General features: G+C 57.2%; 2 protein-coding genes and 1 long non-coding RNA gene across 4 annotated transcripts; 1 reads left to right on the forward strand and 2 right to left on the reverse strand.

The window, feature by feature from the left end:
• Window positions 1-399: 399 nt before the first annotated feature.
• REXO2 (RNA exonuclease 2) lies at window positions 400-5,039 on the reverse strand. 2 transcript variants are annotated; one of them, XM_051638679.1, is made up of 8 exons: window positions 4,879-5,039; window positions 4,714-4,797; window positions 4,260-4,337; window positions 2,714-2,766; window positions 2,572-2,609; window positions 1,830-1,938; window positions 1,463-1,516; window positions 400-820 (listed from the first exon to the last, which is right to left on the reverse strand). In XM_051638679.1, the coding sequence occupies exons 1-8, from the start codon at window positions 5,008-5,010 to the stop codon at window positions 691-693; spliced, it is 678 nt and encodes a 225-aa protein (XP_051494639.1). In that variant the 5' UTR covers window positions 5,011-5,039; the 3' UTR covers window positions 400-690. The 2 variants fall into 2 exon arrangements, with proteins under 2 accessions (XP_051494639.1, XP_051494638.1); XM_051638678.1 differs by lacking the exon at window positions 2,572-2,609 and having other exon boundaries at window positions 2,655-2,766.
• Window positions 5,040-5,274: 235 nt separating this feature from the next.
• RBM7 (RNA binding motif protein 7) lies at window positions 5,275-7,878 on the reverse strand. Its single transcript, XM_051638631.1, has 5 exons — window positions 7,715-7,878; window positions 7,394-7,556; window positions 6,424-6,523; window positions 6,252-6,339; window positions 5,275-6,046 (listed from the first exon to the last, which is right to left on the reverse strand). Exons 1-5 carry the CDS (start codon window positions 7,808-7,810, stop codon window positions 5,651-5,653), a joined length of 843 nt encoding a protein of 280 aa, XP_051494591.1. The 5' UTR covers window positions 7,811-7,878; the 3' UTR covers window positions 5,275-5,650.
• Window positions 7,879-7,993: 115 nt separating this feature from the next.
• On the forward strand, window positions 7,994-10,153 carry LOC127393499 (uncharacterized). Its single transcript, XR_007891466.1, has 3 exons — window positions 7,994-8,573; window positions 9,496-9,634; window positions 9,791-10,153. It is a non-coding gene; the product is annotated as an uncharacterized LOC127393499 (long non-coding RNA).
• The last annotated feature ends 613 nt before the right edge of the window (window positions 10,154-10,766 follow it).

Below are 10,766 nucleotides of genomic sequence, written 5' to 3' on the forward strand. Positions count from 1 at the left end.
TGCAGAAGCCCCCGCTGAGGGGCTGCAGCCCGTCCTGGCTGGGAGTCCCACCCACCGTGCCCAGATATGCTGCAGCGAGCACCGCGCTGCCTCCCTCTAGTGGCTCCGCTTCCCATCCTGGCCCTGCCGTTCGGCAGGGAACGGCAAGGAGCGCTGGGAGGGTTCCCCAGAAAAGGCACCGTGCCTCCACACCAGCGTCCAGCTGCGCTTACACACCGAGAGGCAGGCTCAGCACGTTCCGTACGGGAATTGTTGCTCAGGACCATCCTGCTCAGTGCCCTCGAACTGTTACCACAGGAAGTCGGTTATTCCCAGAGCATTCCCTTTCACAGCCTATGAGAGGCTGGCTCACCTGGCAGCTTGTGGGGAGCACAAAGGATGAGCTTTACAGAACCACCATTGTTCAATAGAACTGGTTTTATTGTGTAGTGAAAGAGTGCATCTAAAACCAGAGGAGTATCAAACTGCCTGTTACCTAGAACGTACAAACAAAGAAGCTGCTGAGGCTCGAGTGTGTCGATCCCTTCCTGGCACAGAAGAGAAGCAGGAACTGAGGCTTCTCTCTGGCTTTTAACAGCTGTTAAGAAACAGGGTAACTGGAGGGTGCAGCTTCTCAAGAGACTGGCAAACAGAAAGGAACCTGGAGACAGAGCTAGTGGGTGCCACGGGACGGCAGGGCGAGGTGAGCAATCAGCTGGTGGCTTTATCGCTCTCTCCGTTTTCTATTAGTTTCCTTTTCTTTTCATCCGTTTTCCTTTTGAAGATGCTATCTCTGTAGAACTGCAGCTCTTTGATGCTTTCCCTGATGTCATCAAGTGCTCTGCAAGAGAATTATGGAGGGTTTCAGAATGCCTACAAGCATCTTCAGTGACACTGGAATTCAAACTCATTTGAGAAATGCTGGGCTGGAAGAAATCAAATCCTGATCCATGCGGATCGCGAGTCAGCCAGAAGTAAAACCAGGCCCTGCTAGGCTGGGGCATGTGGAGAGCAATAAAAGCCCAACAGAGCTGACGTGCCAGGGAGTAACCCACAGCTTGAGTTTGTGTCACCCTAGGACACAGAAGCTCCTGAAAGCCAACAGGTTCTTCAACTTCCATTGTTAAAAGCAATTCCACCTGCGTCAGCAGAGACAGGGCTCTGGAGAGCTCCTGCCTTGGACGGGAAGGGGACGTTCAAGGGGTGTGTACCCACCTTGCCAAACAAGGATCTGGGAGGAGTAACAGAGCGAATCAGAGCAGGTGAGGAAACTTCTTATTCTCTGTATTTCAGCCATCCCTTTCCCTATGCTAACAAGGTGTCAGACAGGAGAATGCAAGCATATGACAGGGAGCAGGAGCACACAGCCCCAGCCAGCACTGGAAATGTTGAGCAGGAATTCTAAGGAAGCCCCACCGTCTGCTCAGGGAGAACTCCTACATGACAAACCCTGCTCTGGCAAGGACAGCAGCAGGACTCTCACCTGTGAGAAGCTGCCTTCTTTGGTGCAAACTCGTATTCTTCGGGATACCAGCGCCTGCAAGTGGAAAAAAACTGCCACTTAAAAAGGGAAACGGATTTCAGCGTGTGTCTGGTGGTTGCTGTGGGTTTGCTACAACTAGTGAAAGAATTTCGGTGTCATGGGCAGCCAGAGAAGCCAGAACCTCCCGAGTCACCGTGCTGCAGACTCCAGAGCACACCATGGCTCTTTCTGTGCGTGCCCCAAAGAGAAGGGATGAAAGCACCAGGGGTCTCCCAGCAGCCTTTCACTATGCTTTTTTTGGAAGAGCGCACGTAAGCACTTCCCCAGATCATCCTTCATGCCATTACTTAATTTGAGGAACACTTACCTGCAGAGTTCTTTGACAGTGCTCACGTCAATGATCCTGTAATGAAGATGCCTCATGAACTGAGGCATGTACTTGTCGAGAAATTTCTTATCTGCATGAACAGAGTTACCTACAGAGACACAAAACAAGATGTTTCTTCAAAGACACCGCAGAGCTGCGCCGAACGACACGGAAATGAGGAGCAGGCTGGGGAAAGATCACAGGGGATGGAAGGCTCCTTGCAAGCAGCTCATTTATCTCATTTTCTAGGAAATATGTAAAGCTTTGTCAGATTTTTCACTTCAGGATCACAGGCAGTATAAATATGTAATCCCTCAATTAATTCTCCAGGTGCTACTTCTGCAATTTGTGTCACAAAGGTAAGTATCAAAGTATGATGCCAGCACCAGGTTTTCTGCCAACAGAAAACAGGCATCAGGGTTGATGTCACTGAGCCCTGCAACTGTCCTGGGTGTCCAGGTAACAGGACAATGTGGAAGATTTGGATTTGGCATCTGGTTTGATACATGCAATGAGGAAAAGTCCTTGCTGGGTCTGCAACCACCCACCCTGCCCCCCTTCAGTTATAACCATGCACAGAAATGTGACTGCAAACCAGAGCTGCAGTTTCCTGCAGCAGTAACGTGCCCCATTTCCTGCAGGGAATCTGCAGAATGGATGGTGCCATTCCTGAGCCTCTCTGGGCTAAACAGGTTTTGATTTGCGTGTTAGATCTCAGCATGGAAAACTGAAGCATCCTCACCATGGGGGCTCAGCTGCCTCTGGGCACCCAGCCAGGACCTGCAGAGGGGAAGACACTTGGTATTAAGAAAGAACACACGTTACCTGCGAGGGGACAGAGACCCGGGGGTGTCTGTTGTCGTACAAAGGACAGGAACTCGTACTCTGCCTGCTGCAGTGAAATTTTACTCTCCTTCACAGCCTTGGTAAGGCCAGACTGCAAAAGAGAGAGACATCCCGTCACAAATGGGAACTCATTGCCATGAAAGAGGCTTCAGAAAAGCTCCACAGCCAATGCTCAACCCCAGAAGTAACACTGGTTCCCCAGTGTACAGAAGTAAAGGCGACCACAGGACAGCACCAGCAACATTGACATTCCTGGGATTTTCATTTTTCCCTGGATGCTGCACTTTCTGGGGGCTCTTCCCAATTCTTTGGTGCACACCTGCTTCAGACACTTGTACAGATGTGACCAGGGAGAGCTTGTATTTCCCTCTGCCTGATGAGAGGCATCTGCCTCCCCGCCACAGCACAGCAAGGATAAATGAACAGAAATAATCAGGATCCTGGCTGAAGTGTTTATCAAGATTCCAATAAATCAGAAAAGTTCCTTCTTTCTTTTTTTTTTTCAATAGTTAAATGTCAAATCTGCTGCAAGTGTGCTCAGTGATTTATTTCCATCTGGATACACTATATATTTCCATGACTGTGCTGCAAAAGTCTACTTGACAGATCCAAGTGGTGGTTAAAAAATTCATTATGTGGCTGCATTTTCATCTATATTCTAATTGATTCTCTTTTCTTAGTCAATTAAAAACAAGTAGCTCCTCAGGAGCAGTGCTAACACGTGCCACCATCTTCAATTTGCTCCTGAACTGACGCTGAGTTTGAGTCCTTGACTGGAGAAGGGAAAAGCACCCATCATGGTAAATTAGTATTCATTTTCCAAACTCCTGCTAATCCTTCCCAGGGAGAGTGAGATGCCGAGGGGAGAAGGAAGGGGAGGGGTAACGGGTGTCTTAAAACTTCAGCCCTTAATTGAAAACTAACTTGAATTTCAATTCATAATCAGGGACTGGAAAATCCATTCGCTTTCTTGCTGCTGGCACAGAGGAAACTTTGAAAGGACTAAAAATAATCCCTTGCTGCAAAAGGTAAGGTGAAAAAACACACTGGGCTTACAGTGCTGGGAGGACAGGCAAAAGTAACAGTCCAATGTTGACAGGTAATTGGCTTGTTTAATCCTACAAGTACCTAAATTTGCAGTGATAAATTTGCATTTTTCTCAGCTTTGGCCTGTTCTACACTGATCTTGTGCCTGCCCTCAGTTGGGACCCGGGGATTATTCCTATTTTATGCAACAGGGAACAGGCTTCACAGGGAGCCCACTTGTGAAAATCCAGGCTACAAAGGCACGGCCCATCAGGGCAATCCTGCTGCTGAGATACAGAGTGAAGACTAAGGAGACACGAGTGCAATTCCCTGCTGTGCCACTACGACTTGTGAGACCCTGGGCAAAACATTATGCATCAGCTCCTTTCTACAAAGTAAGGGTAATACTGTCTCCCACTTTTAATCTTCTCTGTTTGACTGAAAACTGCCCAGGAGTTGTCCCTTTTTAGGTGACTGTACTGCAACTAGTAATTCTGCATTATACGTTCTTCTCCTGATTGCAGAGACATTTTAGCACAACTGCTCCAGCAGGGTTACCTTCCCGTGGTGCTCCTTGCACCACTCGGACATGCCCTCCAGCAGCTCGTCAGGCTGGTTAATAATCAGATTCGGGCCCTGAGGGAAGAGACAAACACAAAGCTAATCAAAAAAAAGTTCAGTGTCGAGCAGCCATGCCCAGGACTCCAGCCTTGAGCCACGGTGCTGCCGTGCATGGCAAGCCCGTGACTTCAGGGCTCGGAGAAGTGGGTGTTTGGAGGGTTCAGCCCGGGATGTGGAGGGTACCACGGCAGCTGGGACGTGCAAGGTGACGTGTGTGTCCCCTGCTCTCCTCTGGGCCCGTTATGGAGCAGTGGGTGCCAGCGCAGGGGCCACCCCAAAGCAGCGACAGCCACCCCCCCGCAGTGATTTCTTCCAGCTTCCCCTGGAAGCAGGAAATTCCCCCCGGGAGCAGCGGGGTGGGACAGGGGGGCCCGACCCGGCTCCTGCTCACCTCGGCCAGGACGTTGAGGTCGCAGTCGGTGATGAGACAGGCCATCTCCAGGATCTGGTCCTTCTCCACGTCCAGGCCCGTCATCTGCCACACAGGGGAGCGGCCGCGTCAGCGCGCCCGCGGCCCGCCCGCGCCCCCCGCCCGCTCCCCTCCCGCTCCCCGCACCTCCAGGTCCACCCAGACCATCCGCTGGCCCATCCCGCCGCCGGCCATGGCCGCCGCCCGCCGCCGGCCCCGCCACAGCCGCCCGCCGCAGCCCCGCAGGCGAACCAGGCCAGCGCGGCTGCCGCCCAGCATCGCCGCCAGGCCGCAAAGCGCCGCCGCCGCACTACAGCTCCCGGCAGGCCCCGCGGCGCCGGCCCGCGGGAGGGCGCTGGCGGCGGCCGCGGGGGCTGCTGGGAGATGTAGTCCGGGAGCACCGGAAGCGTCTCGGTGCGCGGGGGCCGCTCCCCTCCCCGCCCGGTAACAGCGGAGGGATCTCGCGTTCGCAGCGGCCTGAGCCGCTCCGGTGCCGGGAGCCGTGGTACCCCAAGGCTGAAATGAGGAGGGTCTGCCCGCGGGTTTGTTCCAGGAGACGTTTAATGCTCTGCCTAGACAGGGAATATTCAAATATTCTGTATCAAAACCGTGACGTGACACACGCCCGGGGCCGGGCCCCGTCCCGCGGCGGGCACAGGGACGCTCCGTCCCGCCGCGCTGCACGAGCCCCGACGGCCGCTTCCCCGCAGCGCCGGCCACGGGCGGCGGCTCGTCCCGAGCGCGGTGCCCGGGGTGCCCGGGGTGCCCGGGGTGCCCGGGGTGCCCGGGCGCAGCAGCAGCGCCGGCCGGAGCGCAGGAGGAGGTAACGGTGAGAGGGGTCGGGTTTGGGTTTTTTATACAGGTAAGAAACAGATTGTGCTTCTCGTTGCCCTGGAGTCCTCCCCAGCCCCGCGCGGGGTCAGTGCCGTGCCGGGTGCCACTTGGCCTCTCTGTAGCTCTCCCTCCGGTAGTCGTAGTCGTGGCTCCAGCTCTCCCGGTGCCGCTCCTCGTAGGCCAGCTCCTCCCGGCCCCCCCGGTAGTGGTGCTCGGCCTCGTGGCCCCTCTCCTCGAAGCCGTACTCCTCCCGCTTGCCCCGCCCGTAGTCGAAGCGCGGCTCCCGCCCGAAGTGCCGGCTGTCCGGGGGGTAGGGGTGGGCGCCCAGCCGGCCCTTCCGCAGCGCCGGCAGCTCGGGGCGCCGCGGCAGCTGGGGGGCGGGCGGCGGGTGGAAGGCGTGGGGCGGGGGCTGGTATCCGGGTGGGCCGAAGGCGGCCGGCTCGTACTTGCCCCCGAACTGCGGCCGCAGGGCGCTGCTCATCTGGGGAGAGGAGAGGGCGGGTGGGTTTGGTGGTCACGCTTCCCAGAACCCCTAAAGCTCCAAGCCCTCCCCGGTATCCACCACCCCAGTCCCAGGAGCTGTAAACCTTCTGGATCTGTCCTTTTTAACACTCCCAAACATTCCCACACCCTCTCCCAAGCATCCCAGGAAGCAAGAGCTCAAACAGAGGCAGCTCCGTCCGTACCACCGCCTGCCTCTGGAGCTGCTCGGCCGCCGCCCGCTGCGCCGGGGAGAATCCCGCTGCTCCCACACCCTCAGGGTTCCTCTCGTAGCTGTGGAGAAGAAAGACCAAACCATTCTTGGACAGAGATCCCGAAGGCAGCAAACTCTGGGTGTGTTCTGCTTGGGACACGTACCGGCTGCAGGGGGGGGCTGGGTGCCCCCCGGACAGGCTGGCGCCGGCGGCTCCGTGTGGGGGACAAGGCAGATTCCCATCCTGAGATGCGTGGCTGCTCCCTGGGGAGAAATAAATCTCTCCTGAGTTAGAGGGACTTGGGGATGACGTGAACTTGCAGAGTTCCCACACAGTTAATCAGCTCTCTGGTTTTGTTGGAGCAAAGGCACGAGATCCAGTCCCCAAAACAAGACACTGCGACCCCCCCAGCTCACAGGGGGAAAGATGCCACCAAGCAGAGATCTTCTGGCCAACATGCCTCGTTTAATTGACACTGGCCAAAACTTCTACTGCTTGTGGGACAGTTTAGAAAACAGGCCCCCAGAAGACTTGTCTCTGGGATTATACTTGGCCATCACTGCAGAAGAGTCCCTTGCTGAAGTATAGGGGGACAAAAGCACTTGTCTGCTTGACACACTTGTTCCATTAGCTATCAGCATATGAGTATTTAGCCTGGAAAAAGGAGGCTGAGGGGAGACATTATCCCTGTGTAAAGCTCCTGAAAGGAGGCTGGAGCAAGGTGGGGGGGGTCAGTCTCTTCTGCCAAGCAGCAAGTGATTGGACAAGAGGAAACAGGGTCAAGTTGTGCCAGGGGAGGTTCAGAATGGCTCTTGGGGACAATTTCTTCCCTGAAAGGGCTGTCAGGCCCTGGCCCAGGCTGCCCAGGGCAGGGGTGGAGTCCCCATCCCTGGAGGGATTTCAAAGCATCTACCATGTGGTGCTGAGGGACACGGGTCAGTGGTGGCCTTAGCAGAGCAGGGGGAGTGGTTGGACTGGATGATAATAAAGGTCTTTTCTAACCCAAACGATTCTGTGATTCAATGAGAAGCCCAATTAAATACGAATCTGCCAGACTTTGGGAGGGGGAAGCTGGCGGCCGCTGTGCTTCCTCTGGAGTAACAGGGTTATTTGCAGTTTCTTTGTGCAGGTACCTGATCGGAACTGAATTTTGATGGGCCGGCCGTAGAGCTTGATGCCGTTGAGCAGGCTCAGGCCGTAGGGCACCGATTCTTCGTGCTTGAAGTTGACAAAGGCGAACTGCTTGGGGCGGCCGTCCCTGTCCTTGGGGATCTTCACCTTGATCACCGGCCCGGCCTGCGGATCAGAGACAACGCCGTTAATTAACCAGAAACGGGCTCTGGGGGGCGGTGGGGGAACCGGAAGTGTGTCCGCCGGCGGCCGCCGTACCCGGGCCCGTGCCTCCATGGAGGCCGCGGCCGCCGCCCTCGCGGCCGCCATAAAGCCGGCGGTACCTGGTGGAAGAGCTCGAAGATGAGCTCCTCGGTGACCTTGGGGTCCAGATTCCCCACGAAGAGGGTCCGATCCGCCTCGGCCGCCGCCGCCCCCATGGCCGGGGCTGCGCGCGCTCCGCGCCGCCAACGCGTCCCTCTGGGCCGGCGCGACGTGCCACGTCACAGGCGCGCGACCCTGTGCGTCACAGGGGCGCGACCCGCCCTTTCCGGTGAGCCGGGACTGGCGGGCGGCGGGGCCCGGGGCCGGCGGGGGGGGCTCGGGCACCCGCGGGAGGAGGAGCCGGAGGAGCCGGCGGGGGTGGCGGGGCTGCTGGGCCGGGGTCGGGGCACCGTCATCGCCCTTGGTCAGCGCCGCGCGCCATAACCCGGTGCTGCGGGCCCGCCGCTCCGCACCGCCGGCACTGCCCGGGCCACGGTGCAGCGCTGGGGGCGGCGGCGGGGCCGCTCCTGCCGCTGACAGCAGCTCGAATAAACGGAGCGGTCCTGACCAAACCCGAGCGTGCGGCAGGGGGAGCCTGCAGAGCCCCCGGGGGGCCGGGCGGGGGGGGTGCTGTGGATGGTCTGTGGGCTCCGAGCCCGGTTTTTCTCCCCAGAGATGGTCCCTGCGGAGCCCGGCTGCGCCCCGTAGGGCTGGAGCCCTTCCCTGCGGTGACCTGTGCTGGTGCCAGGGCGTGGGAACAGAGCGTGGACCTTGTTTTGCGTCACGAAACTGACCAGGGAGAGGAAGGCGAAGGCAGCTGGAAGACGGAGCTCTTTGCACCATCCCTGGGTTTTACTGTCACAGTGTCCCACGATGGCTGCTGCCCCACGAGCCCCGCTCGCCAGGGAGGGTGTCTTGGTGCTCCCTGGAAGGCTTGGGGTCGGTTCTGGATCCAATTGGGGCAGTTGTCCCAGGGCTGCTCCTCCCAGTGCCCTGCTCCCTGGGTTCAGCGCGGCTCTTCCCAGCAGCTGAATGTTTCAGAAAGTGCTGGATGTAAAACCAGGATATTTTCCATCTGGAAAAATTCTGAAAGGGGAAGCTGAGCCTTCATTTTTCATTAGATTCTGGCATGTTATGGCAGATCCTATTTTCTTGTTAATTAGGCACTGTTCATTTTCTCCACTTCATTACTTACCACCGCACCTAGAATTTATATTCATTTGGTTTAATAGTGTTTGCCTGGTTAAATTCCAAACAGTTACTCACTCAAAGGAAATTACTCCCTTTCTCTGCCAGGACTTCCACTTTGCCTTAATTTCCCTGGAGCCTCGTTTCCTTCCCTCTCCCCTTGTGAGCTTGCAGAGCTGAGGGGAGAGCTGAGCCCATTGTCACCCAAGTCAGCCACATCCTGGCATGACCAACCTGTGACCACCCTGGCACTGCCACGATTCCTGCCATGGTTCCTGCCTGGGCCTCCTCACTGGGAACAGCATCCTTGACTCCCAGCGGGTTGTGACAGGAGGGCAGGTGTCCCTGCCCACTCCTCCATGCAGGGACTCGTGCTTTTCACACAGACCACAGAACTCCCCAGCGGTGCCGATGCTGGAACAGTCGAACAGCGGTGGCAGGACGAGACCTGGGCATGTGATTCCAGAGATGTTGGCAGCTGTGGAATTCCTGCCATCCCTGTGCTGCACTGACAGGCACGCAAGGCTTTGTGGCAGTGGTGGGGTTGGGTTCCATGTTAATGAGCAGGTGGTGGAGGCCCTGAGCTCCCTCCAAGCATCCTCTGCTTTCCAGGTCAGTTTCTGGGAGCTGGGAACGTCCAGGTTCCTCTGACCAAACCTCTGGTGTGTTGCAGGTCCAGCTGTGTCCTGGAAGAACCCTGAGCCTGGCTAGTGGTGCTGCAAGCCCAAGGTGGCTGCTTTGATGCTCTGGGGGGACACGTTTCCAGCACCAGCCCCACCAGCCCTGTCCCTACATGTGCCAGTGCCTGGCAGGTATGTCCGGCTGCGGCTGCTGCCTTCTGTCCAGCAGTTTCACTGGTTTCCTGAAAACCTCTTGGCTCTGCTAGTGCTGGGGGTTGTCTGGGTGCAAGGTGTGCTGCTCCCCTTGCCAGTGCCCTTTTTTCCCTCACACCTTTTCCGACCACACAGGATTTGCGTGGCTGGACCTTGCTGAACTTCACATCCAACTGGTGCCCTCCACAGTGTCCTCCACCATTCTCCTCTCCAGGCACAGGCACAAGAAACCAGCTTGTTGAAGACTCTAATCTTCCCAGCAGATGGTCTCCATCACAAGGTGACCCCCTGGCTCCATGAGGGCACTGATGCTCCTCAGGACACTGCAGAAGGTGGCCAGGTCCTGGCTGGTGGCCTCCAGAGAGTGGGTGGGGAGGACACAGGTGGCAGGGACGTGGGATCCATGGGGTGGTTTTGGTCACGTTGCACTTCAGAACCTGTCTCACACTCTTTCTCAGCCCATTTCCCCTAAACAAGTAAATAAACAGATAGACAGAGGCTTGTTAGGTGGTCATTGAGTGTCTGTGCCTGCACCGTGGGCAGAGGGAACCCAGCCAGCCCCTGCCTGCCAGCTCAGCTCTGCCCTCCAGCCCCAGGCTCCCGCTCATTCCTCAGCCCCTGCTCCAGCTCCCAGCTATGCTGCTCCATGCAGCCCAAGCCAATGATCTCCTGGAAGTGCTCACAAGTGCCAGAAGCTGTGGGGTGGGGAGGTCACAGCCCACGTCTAGCAGGGTATTGTCCCTCAGCCTGTTAGGTGGGGAGGGGAGGAAAGTGTCCTGGTGGGGATGGTGTCCCAGGGCAGAAATGTCCCACAGCCTCATTGGGCTGGGCTTCCCCTGACCTGGAAATGTGATCCCAAGTGCCACAGACCCCTGGCACAGCCCCATCCCCCTGATGCTGGGGGCCCTGGAGCAGCCCAGCTGGGGCAGCTCCTGCAGTGGGTTCTGAGCCCCCAGCCCTGCCCAAGCTGGTGTGATGCCAGCTCTGCAGCAGATGTACTGACTTGTACCCACCCCTCCCCAGCTGGGATTTGACAGTATTTCCAGCAACTGGGAACGACTCCAGCTGCCAATACCCTCAGTGCATAGGTATGTACACATATGTATATTAA

The sequence above is a fragment of the Apus apus genome, chromosome 22, assembly GCF_020740795.1.
Source record: "Apus apus isolate bApuApu2 chromosome 22, bApuApu2.pri.cur, whole genome shotgun sequence".
Taxonomy (NCBI): Eukaryota; Metazoa; Chordata; class Aves; order Apodiformes; family Apodidae; genus Apus; species Apus apus.